The sequence below is a fragment of the Ciconia boyciana genome, chromosome 2 (assembly GCF_034638445.1).
Source record: "Ciconia boyciana chromosome 2, ASM3463844v1, whole genome shotgun sequence".
In the NCBI taxonomy this organism is placed as follows: domain Eukaryota; kingdom Metazoa; phylum Chordata; class Aves; order Ciconiiformes; family Ciconiidae; genus Ciconia; species Ciconia boyciana.
Window position 1 is genome coordinate 71,186,721 of NC_132935.1, and position 14,361 is coordinate 71,201,081.

Here is a 14,361-nt window from a genome sequence, read left to right on the forward strand (position 1 = left end):
TATTGTAATATTTGCACAAAGATACAAGTGTGGAGTCTGCAGAAAGCTTAAGATGTTCTTATCTACTTTATATAATGTGATCTGGAAGATGGAAAATGTTGACTCAGCAGTTAGTATTGCAACTTGCAGAAATTACCATGACAGTCATATGGAGCTTCAGCTGCTGTATACCTGGGCGCGGGCTTTAAATATGGGCAGAGAAAAATTCCTTCATTTGAGCATAAGTACATCTGTAGAATTTGATGAGCGTGCATATTCTACTTGCAAACCACAGATGTACCTGAAAAGTCACAGAAAAGAATTCAAGGATTTCATTCCCTACCTTCCAAGATTATCTTATGTCAGGGAGAGACTGTTTCATTTCCTTAGGATTGCTCTTTCCTGTTGGGACTAGAAATGTAAAGTGTTTTTAGCTAAGACCTTCAGAGAAAGAAGAGGAAGAAGGTGTATGAAGATCAAAAAGAAATGAACACAGATGTAGAAGGCTACAAGCATAGTAAAGCACTGAAAACATGTGCTACTTTAATTTGTACCTTAGTCCCCTTTATCTGTGCTCTATTTTCATCTTCATACACCTTGTGTGTGTGGCCATTTACAAGGATGTGTTTTTTCAAGTAAGAACTGAGAGGGGTTTAGCCTAGATCTGAACCATCTCTAAGAACCAATACATTTATAGGTCAGTGAGATATTACCAGAACCACTATGGCCTCTTTCTTCTGGGTTTCAGTCTAAGAACAATAAGGGAGAAATAAAATACACAAGATGAATCGGGATACTCTTGATCAAGTGATCAAGTAAGAGGCAGATCTCGGATCCCAGAGCAATTTGTTCCACAGTCTTGGATCAGCATTTGAAAGAGCTGAGCAAGGCTCCAGCTGCCCAAAATTTCTTTTCATCACCTGGGGAAGGATGGACTCAGCACACACTGCTCCTCAAGTTCACTCACCCTCGTAACGCTGAGCGTTTCCAGTGGTGCGCAGGGGCAGTGTTTGTGCAACGAATGTGGACTGCTCAGCATCTGGCAAAGACTCCGTGACACCTAACACGTGTGCCTTCTCCTGCTCCACTGCTGAGAGGCCATCATCAGATGGGAGCTGATGAGTTTGATCGCAATTGCTGAAGCCAAGGTCACATGTGAATTATAACACTGGGAATCCTGAGGTGAAAAGTATGTAGTAAGTGAACAATTATTTCTTGAAAACCCTGAATTATGTTTCCTAATAATTCCTGATGAGGGAGGTTTCATCTTTTTTTTTTTTTTGTCACAAGGGCCTCTTATTTCTTCAGGCTGACACATCCAAAATAATACAGCACTATCAAAACAAGAAACTGCTGTTCTTCCCACAGACCTGCCGCTAACTCCAGCCATTCCTTTCCTGATTCAAGAAAGTCAGATGGATTCTGCATTTCCTCACAAATCAGAAGAAAAACAAGAGCACATTTTCATTGCAAAATCTGTACTGCTGCCCGTAATTCAACGTGGACTTACTGGATTTTTCTCTTCACAGAATAATTTTTTTTTCAAATATTTTTAAAACCTTTCCTGGTTTAAACACTGAATAGATTTGCAATGGGAGTCATAAGGGAAAAAATAATAAAGAAAAAAAAACCCAAAACCAGAAAAAAACCCTACAGAGCATGTGAAATCAACTATAGAAAAGTTGTTTTAAGGGTGGAGGTGTACCTGAATTGTGCTTGAATAGTTATCAGCTGATTCTACCAAACAGCCATCAAGGTCAAGGACCATCATGAAAATCAAAGCAAGACCTTTTCCTAGGCAAGCATATCTTTTTTTTTTTTTAAATAAAGTTCAGTGCTGTGGCCAACATATTTGCTTTTTATGAACATTTATTTGATTTATTTTAGAGAAAACCACTTCAGTGTAGCTGTTAAATATTGAATACTCCTTTTCCTACTTCAAGGCTCACAGAAGCATATTTCATAATTAATGTTTGCATGCTTTTTTACATGTGAGTCCTCTTATTTGTAGAGTTCCCTATAAATTATATAAATGAATGAAAGAAAGGACCAATTAGAGCTTTTGCAGACCAGGGCAGAATGGCACTTACATGTTTGTGCAGTCTCATTTTAATGGTTTCAGGTTTCACAGTTTCCCTGAGGAGATTATTTGAGAGCTTACTGCAATTTATTCTCATGATAGTCAGCTTCAACATTTCCTTTTCCAATTGTATCATAATACACTTACATCCAACATCATGTATCACACGTTTTCTCCTCTTGTGAAGCAAGGTAGATTCCATAAATCCTGCAATAAATTCATCACCTTTTCTTGTGTCCTTATAAGTCCTTATTCAATGAGCTATGTAGCATATGCCAGCCTTGACAACACCACCATAGTTACGGCTTTTTTGTGATTTGCACAAAAAAGTAGCAATCAAACCCTAATACTATAGACATACTTTATTCAATCTCCAAATTAATTCACAAAAAGAAAAACAATACTTGTTTTTTGCTATATATTATAATTATGCTATATATTATAAGTATAAAATACTGCCCTTTTTTATGCACGCTTGCAGAGTCTTACCCCCACCCTCTCAGGGTCATATAATAACATTCCAGGAGCAAGTTTCATCATGTGTCTCTGAAAGGACACAAATAATATTCCCAGTTCACTGCACAGAAAGCAGTAGCGTTGTTGTCAGTGTGGCTTATTCTGACCTGCCATGTGGGCTAGTCCCGTCACCCCTCTGTTTATCACATGCCAAACTGGTTTGCTTGCAGAGTCCCAGACTGCCTTTCCCATTCAAGCCCTGCCATGGGATTGCCCCTGTTCCAGGGCCCATGCTCAGCTCTTTCACTGGGCAAATTTTCCTTCACAAGAAACAGGGCTTAGATCCGCCTTTTCACAATGACAGATTAAAGGGACTACAGAGCTGGGGAAACACATTCCTGCAAATTTAAGAAAGCTAGGCTGTACGTTTTAAGTTATCCATCTTAAGTTATACTGATCACAGCAGAATTTTAAAGAAAACAAATGAGAACCAAAATCCAGGGAAGCACCTCTTAACCTCCTAATAGTTCATGTATGTTCATATAAACTCTAAAACAACCTAGAAGATGGCCATCAAATTACAACTCAACATTACATGTACAAATGCAACATTATTCCTACCCAACAAATGAGTTCTACAAAACTACAAAGTCTCCTGGAAACTCTTTCAGGTGGTACAGATGTGGTAATTAGAAAATAATAGACTAAACCCATGAAAGCAGTAATAAAAAGTTAGAATACTGCTTGTGCACTCAGTAATACAGAACAGGTGCTCTAACAGCAAAGGTTTAAGAGCTAAAGGAACAGGCAGGTGTCTAATACTCCACTAGATTTTACACTTGTGAAAGATGCTACAAATACCAAAAACTCTGATGCAACTAATAATAATATTAGATCATTTTTGGAAGCTGGCTTTAAAAAACTAATAAAACACAACTAGCAGAACTAAAGAAGCCTGCTTGCATCTCACAGCCGAACCTGTTCCAATACCCTCATCGCATCTTGTCTCCTACGCCTACCGGACAGGGAGCGAGTGCACGTGCTGGAGCCCTCCGACGGGCTGCGTGCTGGGTAGCCGGTGGCCACCACCTCCTGCCAGCTGACCTGATGGGACAGCTTCTACCGGCTGGCAAGCCAGGCAGATCCCTGCGGGGAGCTGCAACGAACCCCTCCCCGGCCAGGCGGTGTGCACGCCCTGTTAGAAGGAGTCTCTGCTTCATTCTTCAAGAAATCTGTCATTTATTATTGAAATCAGCCCCGTATGGCTGAACTAATCACTGGATGAAGTCACTGGAGAGGGAGCAAAGGAGAGGGCAGCCAAATCGTTTGGAATGCAGCTAAAATACTTTAGAGAGTTTAAGGTTAAAAGGGATCATTGGATCACATACTCTGACCATGGGCCAGTAAGTCTTATCACTAGTCCCAAACTGAACCAAGGAGCTTGTTTATGATTAAAACAGTTACATTTGCATTAGGTTATCTCAGCTCCTGACCACTGATTCTTCTCCTACCTTTTTTCCACCATTTTAAAAAGCTTTAGCACGCGGCACTTTTTCCTTGTGAAGGTATTTGAACACTGCAGTAAAGCCAACTCTTGCAGATCTTTTTGAGAAATTAAATTGATGTAGCTTTTTAAACGTATTGTTGTAAGAGATTTCCTCCAGTCCTGTAATATTTTGGCAGGTCTTTTCTGCACCACCTGATCTTTAATGTCAGAGCTACACAGCTTGTTCTGGCATCAGTCTCAATTAATGGACACAGTAGTTGATTCCCTGCACACTAATCCTGGTAGTGCATCCAACAGCCATACGGGACACATGGCACTGGGACCTTATCTGTAACAGGTCGCTTGAAATTGTTTTTAGTCAATCTTTTCCAAGACATAAGCTCTTGTTCCAGAGGCGTGTCTTGTATTCTTGGAAAATATATACACATTTGGCTGTAAAAGCCTGTTTGAAAGTGTTAATTTTACTAAGCAGTCCAGATGACATTGCAGTTGCTCTCACAGTAGTTTACCAAGTTACCATTTAGCACATCCACAGATTTTATTAACAGTTAGTTTATTTTGGATCTTTGGTAAAAATCTTGAAAGTCGCTGAGCCTGCAGAACCTTGCAAACCCCAATATCATGAAGACTAACCTCTGAAAATTATTCTGATCTTTCAAAAGTCAAAAACTGTTTAGCACATTAACCGTTTAACAGCATTAGCCATTAGAAGTATATATTGTATTAACCATAGGACTGAGAAACGATTTTGCAGTTCTAAGCCTAATGATTAGGAACTGCAGAGTCATGATGTTTTTGCAGTTACTTTTATCAATTTACCTTTAAATCTCACTGAATAAGGCTATCAATCGGAATTGTTTTGTAAGACCTGTGAAATGGTGGATATTAGGGATAGCTTACATATTTCTTTATGAAACGGCTTAAGTATCTTTTCTACTGGTTTGCCTGTGGTTGATGTTAAACACTCAAGAATCGTACAGGTCATCGTGCTCGATCTTTTGAAAATGGGGAGAACACGAGTGCTTTTTTATTTCTCAAGAACTTCTTTTATATTTGAAGATTTGTTAAACCCCAAACTTGGATGCTTCCTTAGCCAACTCTGTGAAGATCCCAGAGCGCAGATTAGCTAGACTCGTCATTAAAGAAAGCCTAGGTTTGCTTGGAACAGAAGATTCCCCACAGACTCGACAGGCACCTCGCCACGCGATGCCAGTACACCGTCCCGCTCCTTCCACGTACGGCGGCGATGCTCATGCGACGTTACCGATCGCCCGCGTCGTTACCGCTGCAGCACCCGCGAACCGCCTCCACCTCGCAGAGATCCCCCTTATCCCTTCCGTTCCTCAGGTTTTTCAAAAACTCCCCCCAGCTGCCCCGCGCCCAGCAGTACCCCCGCTCTGCGGCCCGGCCGAGGTGCCAGCCCCGGCCCCGGGGCGCATCTGATCAGCGGCAGGTCCCCGTCGCCGCCCCGGCCGCTGGCGCCCCCTCAGCCGCCCCCCGCCGCCCTCCCTGCTCCCACTCGTGACACGGCGCTAGCGCGGCCGCGGAGCTCCCCGCGCGCTCCCCACGGCCCGCGGGCGGGGCGGCCCTCCCGGCATGCCCCGAGGGGATCGCTCGCGGCCCGCCTGCCTGCGCGACCGTGCGCGGCGGCGGCGGCCGGGGTGCGCGCGCGCCCCCCTCCTCCCGACGCGGAAACCGGCGCCCAGCAGAGCCACTGTAGCCGGCGCGCAGGGCGCATGCGCGGGCCCCCAGGAGGGCGGGGGCCGGCGTCTAGTGGCGAGCGAGCTGGCCGCCGGTGCCCGCCCGCCCGCCGCCGCTGCTAGTCGGGGACTAGCGGTCGCTGCGCAGCGGCCGCGCCCTCTCCCGTGCTGGGCCGCGCGTAGTCCTGCCCCGCCATGAAGTTGAGCAGCCGCGGCCGGGGATGCTGCGTGGCCGGCAGCCGGGAGCGCGGGCCGCCGCCCCGGAGCCCCTTCGTGCACCAGCTGCGCCTCAGCCCCCTGGAGAAAGCCAAGGTAGGGGCGCGCAGGGCCCGGCCCCCCCTTCCCGCCGCCTCCTCCTTCCGCGCGTCTCCCGCGGCGCACCGGCTTGCGGGCCGCGTCCTGCGGCGGGCGGGGGCAGCCTGCCGCCGGCGCTTTGTGAGCCGCCGGGGGCGGCGGGACCGGGGGAAACCGGTGCGTGTGTATGTGCGCGCAAGCCGGGCTTGCGAGGGCTGCGGCGGGTGGGCGGGGGCGGCGGCGCGGTGCCCGGGGCGGGCGGGGGGCTCGCGGGGCCAACGGCCGCTTGTAGCGCCCGCCGCTGGGAGGGCGTGTTCCTTAACTTCTCCACCGCTGCTTTCTTTTTGTTTTTTTAAAATAAAAAAAATGGGTTTGTGATATGTATTTTTTTTTTAATGGAGGGCAGGGGAACAGTCCTGTGGAGGCACTCTTGTCCAGCGGCAAGTTAAGGTGTGCCTGGGCCGAGACATCCCGTGCATCTTAAGTTTGGCCCCTGGGTAAATAATCCCTGTGGCACAATTTACGCATTGTACAGGTAGCGTGAGATGACAAGAATCGGTATTAAAATGCAAATTTGGAGTTGCATGGCTTTTTTTTTTTTTCCCCTTCCCCTCCGTGCCGCTGCCTCACTCATCTCACGAGGTGAGCAGTAGGTGGTTGGATATTCAGAGTGCATGGCCCCTGTCTTAGGCTTTCGGTAAGATCTAGGTCACTTGCTGGATGAAGAAATATCGTCAAAGGCTCACCTAATAAGGGGTTGGCCATTTCTGTTACTTTCATCGTGGTAATACTTCACTTCCTTAAAGCTGTTGTTTTAAGGGGACCTAACAACCTCACAGTAGCTACCAACATGGAAATTAAGATCCACCAATATTGAACCTCTCGGATCAAGGTGCTTTAGGTCCAACTTTAATTTAATTTACGTTCTGAGCGAAGTTGATTGTTGCATTGCCCTGTTGCTGTCCAGACATTTAACACAAGACACGTATGGCCTGATTTACAAAACATCAGAATGTACCTCATGTTAAGTATCTGGCAGCCAAGGAATTCATAGCAGACTCCAGTGGAAAAGGTTTTTACTTTTTTTAGTCAAGTTCACCGGAATGATATAGTTAAATGCTGAATTCAGTGGTTACTGGTGAATTGTTGTTTGAATGGGAAAAGGGAGAAAAGGTTTGTGTCATTTGCCTCATTCAGTTTATACCTAGAGCTTCCTCATTAAATCACATAGTTGTAATGATTTCTGTGGAACCCTACTTAGTTCCTTAAGTCATCTTTTCTGTGTAATTAATGAGGTAGAAGTCATTTAGGGAGCAGAGAGAAGCGAAGATAGCATGTGTTCATATGGACTAAGATTGTATCTAATCATAACAATGTTTTATTTTTGCGGTGCTAATGTATCTTTTCAATGTTGTTTTCTACTGGGTTATTTATAAGGAATTTTAGAAATACTGTTGGGAGGGCAGAGTACCAGTTTCACAGTTTTTGCAGTATTGAGTCTCATATGAGCTACTGGCATTGCTGATCTGTTGTTAGCCCCAACAGACCTTTAGCTGCTTCACCAGCAAAGTGACTGGTTGTAGAACATACCTGCCTTCCGCATGGGCTGCCCTGTACATCTGTATGAAACATGAGCTTTGCCAGTGGATTTCAAGGATTTGTTATTTTCAATGAAAACTGCAAGATGTGTTTAAAGCTCTGTGGTTTTTTACAGTGTGCAGACCAAAGGAATAGCCTCACCAAAGAGTGTGGCTTGGTCTTGCTTTTTAAGTGAGCAGTCTTCTATTGATGTACAGCGGTACAGAGTTCTTTAACCCAGCCTTTCTTGCCATCTTACTTCTGCAGTTTTATGTGAGGAAAAAGCACACAAGCTAACAGAGGACTGTGATGGATTTTCTTCTTCGCCTTAATCATGCTCTCCTAACCTCTTCGCTGATTAAAAGAAAAGTTGTGCTTGGGATAGAGGCTGTTAAAGAAGAGCTGTGGAACTGTTCCACTTATGAGAAATGCTGCTCTCCGAGAAAGGGAGACTTCTTGAATGGGAAGGCTGCTTTACAGTCAATTGCAGCAGTGTGCGTTCTCTTCCATACAGTCCTGGCCTGTTACTGAGGGCTGAAGTATTACAGCTGAACTCACTTCCTGTTCAGCTGTAGGCACGTATTGTGTCGCAGGTTTTTCTATCTGCCCTGTGAATCTAACAGAGATGAGTGCTGGGATTGCAAAGCCTATCGAGGAAGGTTAGGAACGTGTGGGGACTGGAGGTACGTGAAGAAGTTGTTGAGCACAGACAAGACTGCTTTGTCTGATGGTCTGCTGCTGATGGTCTGTCAGATAGCCCCATTATCTTCACTACCACCTCATCCCTCCCTCATCCTGCACTCTGCAAGAGGTTAGATTGGCTTTTTTGCTCATTAATACAACTCAAAGTAAATACATTCTAGAACATTTCAGCCTGAGACTGTGGGAGTAGAAAAAAAAGTAGAAAGTAAGAGGACAAAACAACCGCAAAGAGGAAGAACAACAGCAAAAAGAAGTCCATTTGAGTGCCAAGGAATTGTTCACATCATCTTTTATTTGCTTTATAAGAACTGGGAGATAACAGGACTGTAAAAGCAGTAAGGCTATTTGAGAACTGAGTCTCATGCTTCCTGTAAAAATGATGGTTATTTCACTCTGATCTAAGGGTAACAGTGGGGGTCATTCTTGAAGCTACCTGTTTTATTTCAGTCCTATAATAAAAAGATCCTTTCTGGAAGAAAGACAGACATGATTTCATTAACCATGAATTTTGTTCATCCTAACATCCTATCACATAAGTCAAAGCTCTTGATTCTAGTTACCGCTGCAGAACAGGCAGAAGCATTACTGGAGCTATCACAAAGTGTTCACAGCTTTGTTTCCCTGCCACTTAAAAACAATACAATGCCATTTTCCTTGCTTCCAGTGTTTCTGGCTCTTTTATTGCATCAATGCTGGTGTTCCTTTGGTGCCTTGGTGAGCTGATTTGGCTCATTAAATCAGCAGATTATTGTGTTTTTCTGAATTCTGATTGTTTTCTTTTGCTTGGATTGCCTTTCTTCACTCTAATGAGCTGTATTGGCTCATTGCAAGCTCAGATAAGTGCTAGAGCTGACTCGAGGGGAGAGTGAACAGGACCACCCTCTTTAGTAGCAGTGATCTGTTAGATTGCCTTAGTTGCACATGAAAATTTCTACTTCTGTATTTATCTCCCCTGATTGACGCAATCATGAACTTGCAGAGTGGGAAGGTGGGTAGTAAGAGAATTGTCGAGGGATAAATTCCTAGCTCTTTCAGTGCCATCTTTGGTGAATTGAAGCTATAGGGATTATAATAGCGAGGAAGTGAAAGTGTGGGGCAAGATGTCTCTCTCTGATTATGTTTAAAAGAAAAATCAAAACCTCTACCATGTTAAATGTGCACTTCATTATTCTATTTTATTTGTTCAATATGTGACCATTACTTTGTAATAAGTCATGGAAATTTTGTTGTGAATAAACTGTTTTTTAATGATGTTTCTCACTGTATTGCTAATTTCAAAGATGCATTTTTTCAGCTTCTCTGGGCATGAGAGGTATGATACTGACTTTCAGGACAGGAAACAGATATACAGAAAGAGAAACAAGGGTACTCTCTGATTCTCTTGCTCAGTGCTTACATATGTAGGACCTGATGTTTTGGAGAACTTAAAGAGGACTTAAGTTCATATTTTATACCTTCATTGTAAGTTCATACTCAAATCTGAATGCAGAGTCTCTAAACAAGGAGAACATGAGATACCTATTTAGTTTAAGGGACTTGCCTTTCATCAGATTGAAGCCCTTTAGACGGAAGGGTAGAGTACAGTTTCCCAGAGCAGCCTTCTGTTACAGGCTGTAAGACCATCCATTCCTTTCCTGCTGTCCATGGGTCTTTCACGGCATACACTTCAACTTTTGAAAACTAAGTAGGATCCTGTAGACCAGCAAATGTTAAATGAGCTGTAGTCAAACCCCTCTTGAGAAGATCGGTTGTGAGCTGAACCTCCTGATGTACAGCTCCAGATAGACCTTTAGGGTTTTTTAAATGTATCTCAAAAACACAGGTGTTCACCTTTGACTTATTACCAGATAGAATTTGTGATTTTAATAGAAAACATGTCTGCGTGAATGTCCTAAATATGTAGAAATACAATCACTGAAATAAGATGTCTGTACAAGGTCAGACCAGGAGTGTATGTCTCCTGCATTCTGATCTCTGGCAGTGGCCAGTGGGGACAGGATCTTCTCCCTTTTTCTGTCTGATACTACTACTGTATGTAGGTTTTACGGGAGAGAAGCTTTCTTACCCAGGAAGGTGGCTGAATGTAGATGCAGACTGAACTACTTTTCAAATGGTAGTGTCTTTGTTGATTCCCAATGTTCTTCAAGGGCCAAACATACTTCTTCGCTATCCTACCAAATTTCTTGTGTGGACAGGTAGTACACTACCACCTGCTAAAAAAGAGGCTGGTGTCACAGCCAGACCCTGTACACCTGTGTACTTGGAACTGCTTCTTGCTGGCCATTTCCACCACTGCTCTCTCTGGACACAGAAGACCAAGAGGCCTTTTCTACACACTTATGCCATCTTTCACAACCTTATGGATGCAACTACTGCTTCTGTTCTGTGATGTGGCTCTAAAGTGATCTTGATACAAAGGATTGCCACAGAGGTGCAAAAGACTGAATAAGCTCACCACCAGTCACCTGCCATTCAGCTTTGCCCTGGTATAGGAGGAGACTTTGAGGAGTGGGAGGGAGAGGGTGTGAATCCCAGAGGACTGTGTCCTCACCTGCATTTTGTTTCCTTTTTTTCTTGACAGCTGGTCCTTCTCATCTTACGAGCCTAGAAGGCAGCTGTGCTCTCTCTTCTCCAGTTTGCAGAGGAATGCTGCCCTATTTGCTGCCAAACATGGTGGTCTTGTCTATGGATGCAGAGTTGCCTGAGCCGGTATGGCTTAGGTGCTCATCTGACCATTGCCAAGAAGTTGAACTGGTTCATCTGGGAAACTAGCCTACCTAAGAAAAAAATTCCTTTTTCTTCCAATTCTGCAAGCTGAAGCAGTCCACCCAGGGACCGGAATCCTGTTTTGGGGACCGAGACCATGGTTGTTAGGAGATCTTGGTGCCAGTCTGAACCATCACTATAAAATATGGCATTGCAGTGGGCTGGTAGCTTAGGGTTGAAACTGGTAGCTTAGGCTTTTCTCTTGCTGTGTGTTCCCTGCCTCTACCCTAGATCTACAGATTTGTGCAGCTACAGGGTGAGTTGGTTATTGAGCTGTTTTGGGAAGTGAGAGGCAGCAGGAACTGATCAATGGAAAACTGAGCTGCGTGATGACTAGATCTGCATCAGGGAAGAGAAGAAGAATATGAATAATGCTTTCCACAGCAGCCAGGAGATGCATCAGATTAAGCAGAACATGAGACAGCACCTTATGCCTCATTACTCATCCTTGCCCAGCCATTGTGATGCTGAAAAATACTTTTCTACTTCATCTGGTGCACCTGTGAATAGGTAGCATATTTCCTTTTGAATGCTCTTTCTTTACATGGCCCTTCTATTTCATAGTGTCATCTTCATCTTCTGCTAGCCTCCATTGTACAGCGTGAGGAGCATTGGTGCTACCCCAGTCAGCTTCAAACAGTTTTCAGTTTCCCCTCTCTCCCTTAGCCAGTCATCTGAAGCTGTATCCTCCTCTACTTTAAGAGCTTTTTTTCTTTCTTCCTGTCCTTTGAGTGAGAAGGATGGGACTCTTGGCTCCTGGAACTGTTTCCTGGAGCAAGTGGGTCATTGCACAGATAGTTGGTAAGTTGTGTCTTCTGGAGGACAGTTGGGAACAACTCCAGACAGCTCAGGGAAGGCCCTACTTTTGGTAGCATTCTTCAAAAGACTGTGGGAGAGGTTCCAACATGACATGTTTTTCACCAAAGTTGAAGGCAGAGGGCTAACTGGCTGGGAATGGGTGCTCTGAGAACTAGAGTGCTGGGAGGAGGTGCAGAAGCAACTAGGTTCACCATGGCTTCCCAGGGGAGGATGATAACTTCTTGAAAATGTCTGCTTTCCAGGGGGTTGTGCCTGTTAGCACAGGCCTGGAATGTAAGCTTGTATGTGTGTCTGGATGTTTGTCCAGAGGTACGTCTGCACAGCGTTCCCCACTGTGGCTCTCCACAGCTTCTGGTTCCAAGAACATACAGCAGAGGAACTGGTGCCTGCCCAGTCCTGGAAGAGCTTTCCAGGTTGGGTCCTGTATTGCCCATGTGGATGGACCCTGCACTGCTTCAGAAGTGCACATCACTGGCTGGGAGCTCCTGTGATGGACTGACTTCTCTGTAGTCCAGTAAGATTTACAACACAACCATGCTAAATATTTACTTAATGTGAGGCTCAGAAAGGGAAAAGAGCATGCGGATATATTCACTGACAAACATAGGGTCTGAAGAAGCGTGGAAAGCTAAGACTGCATTAGCTTTAAAGAGTGTGCTGTGTTTCAGCTATAATTAAGATTGGTGAATGCAAAATCATTATGCATACACCACAATTATTTGTTTGGAATTGAAGCATATTCTGCTGGTTTTAACGTTACATATTTTTAAGTTAAGACTTCAGATAGGTTTCTAGGAATTGCTGACTTTTTCAGTGCGAGATTGTGTTAGAATAACGTATTTGTTTTGGATTTTGCAGATTGCCTTCATGACCTTGACTCTGTTTCCTATCCGACTCTTTTTTGCTGCTTTTATGATGTTGCTGGCCTGGCCTTTTGCATTCGTTGCTTCAATGGGATCTGACGAGCAAGAACTTGAAAAGCCCCTCTCCTGGTGGCGAAAGTGAGTCACTGATGTGGTGAAATACTGAGAGAATCATTATTTAGTTCAGCTGTTTGAAATAGGGAAGATCGGAAATATCTGATATCTGTCCCATAGACCTGCTTTTTTCTTCAAAAGAAAAATATAAAAGCTATTATTTAAACACTTTGCTCAGATGGGAAACTAAAAATACCTCAACTGTTTGATTTACCAGGTGACCCAAGAATTACAGGGAGAAAAACTGATTATCTCTGGCCTCTTATCTTTATTGAGGATGTAGTGTGAAGCTTCATGATGACATCCTTCAATTTCAATTATTCCCATAATGTCAGTTTCTTGTTATGAAGATTGACACTACAGAATGTGGCCAGATTTCATATACTAAATTGTTGTTTTAAACTGCTTCACCCCATTGTTTGCTACCCTGTGATGAATTGACAAAACTTCTGTTGATTTTCTGAGGGCTTGCCCCATGTGTTGGTGCTTATTAATACATCTGTGCTGGCTTTGCTATTGGAATGCTAATTAAGGTAGAATGTAAGATAGTGTTCACCCATCCATGCAAACTGCCGTTTGAGGAGCAAGGAAGGAGGAGTGTATCACCTCTTCTGTAGAGAACTTCAAAATTAGGAGCTGGCGCTAGCATGGGGGAAGCCGATTGTATTTTGTTTCATAGGAGGGAAGGCGGTTGAGAACCACAGAGGCATGTCACTGTACATTTCATTTGGAATGATATCAGTATAATGACTAAGGGAATAATGGACTGCCTTCAATCTTGCATACAGTTATTTTGAAGCTTTTTAGATTGTCCCTCCCCCATTTCATCCACTTGTCAGTGTCACCCTGCTCTACAGCCTCCAGTCCCTGTGAGTGTAACAATTTGTGGTGTTCAGTTTTTGCACTTTATTGGTTCAAAATAAATGTCTCTCTTTTCATGACTGTCAGTTTAAAAAACAAGCAAACAAAACCCCACAAAATAAAACCCAAAACGCTTTAGGAGGAGATGGGGAAAAGGGAAGAAAGTAAAATGTTTCCAAAGCTCCTGGATGTGTTCTGTAGGCATCCCCATATTTCAGAATCTCTGCCGTACACTTCTCCACTGTTTTGTGTGGGTAAACTTGAACACAAGAATCAGGCTTGTTGCATTCTAGCAATATCCTAATAGCATTTTTCAGGACTGTTTACTAGAGCTTTTTTGGTGTTACTAGAAAGCATTATTAGGCATTGCATAGAAGAAACTCAACAGTCATAGGCCGAATCAAAATTAATTTAGTGATAAATGCCAATTTTATTGTGATTAAAAAGCATTAATATTCAGGCATGAAATGAAATTGAATGGCATCTTACCTTGAAAGTGGTCTTAAATCTGCTGAGAAAGAGAAAACAAAAGGTCTATGCAGTGTTCCTGCTCTGTTTAAGCAACATATCCTATCTGTGCTTTTGTTGTGCTTATAAAGTTTTTATGTAACGTTTTTCTTTTCGTTATTTTAAGATATTCCT

The 14,361-nt window shown here is 43.7% G+C and overlaps 1 protein-coding gene across 4 annotated transcripts in view; it reads left to right on the forward strand.

Moving 5' to 3' along the window:
- The first annotated feature begins 5,737 nt into the window (after nucleotides 1-5,737).
- LPCAT1 (lysophosphatidylcholine acyltransferase 1) overlaps nucleotides 5,738-14,361 on the forward strand; it is a 71,027-nt gene continuing 62,403 nt past the window's right edge. For 2 of the 4 annotated variants that reach the window (XM_072852945.1, XM_072852948.1), the window contains exons 1-2: nucleotides 5,741-6,034; nucleotides 12,740-12,882. In XM_072852945.1, the coding sequence (XP_072709046.1) occupies nucleotides 5,918-6,034; nucleotides 12,740-12,882 (260 nt within the window). In that variant the 5' untranslated portion in view covers nucleotides 5,741-5,917. Of the gene's footprint in view, nucleotides 6,035-12,739; nucleotides 12,883-14,361 lie in introns of all 4 variants that reach the window. The other 2 variants (XM_072852947.1, XM_072852946.1) reach the window with 2 other exon arrangements.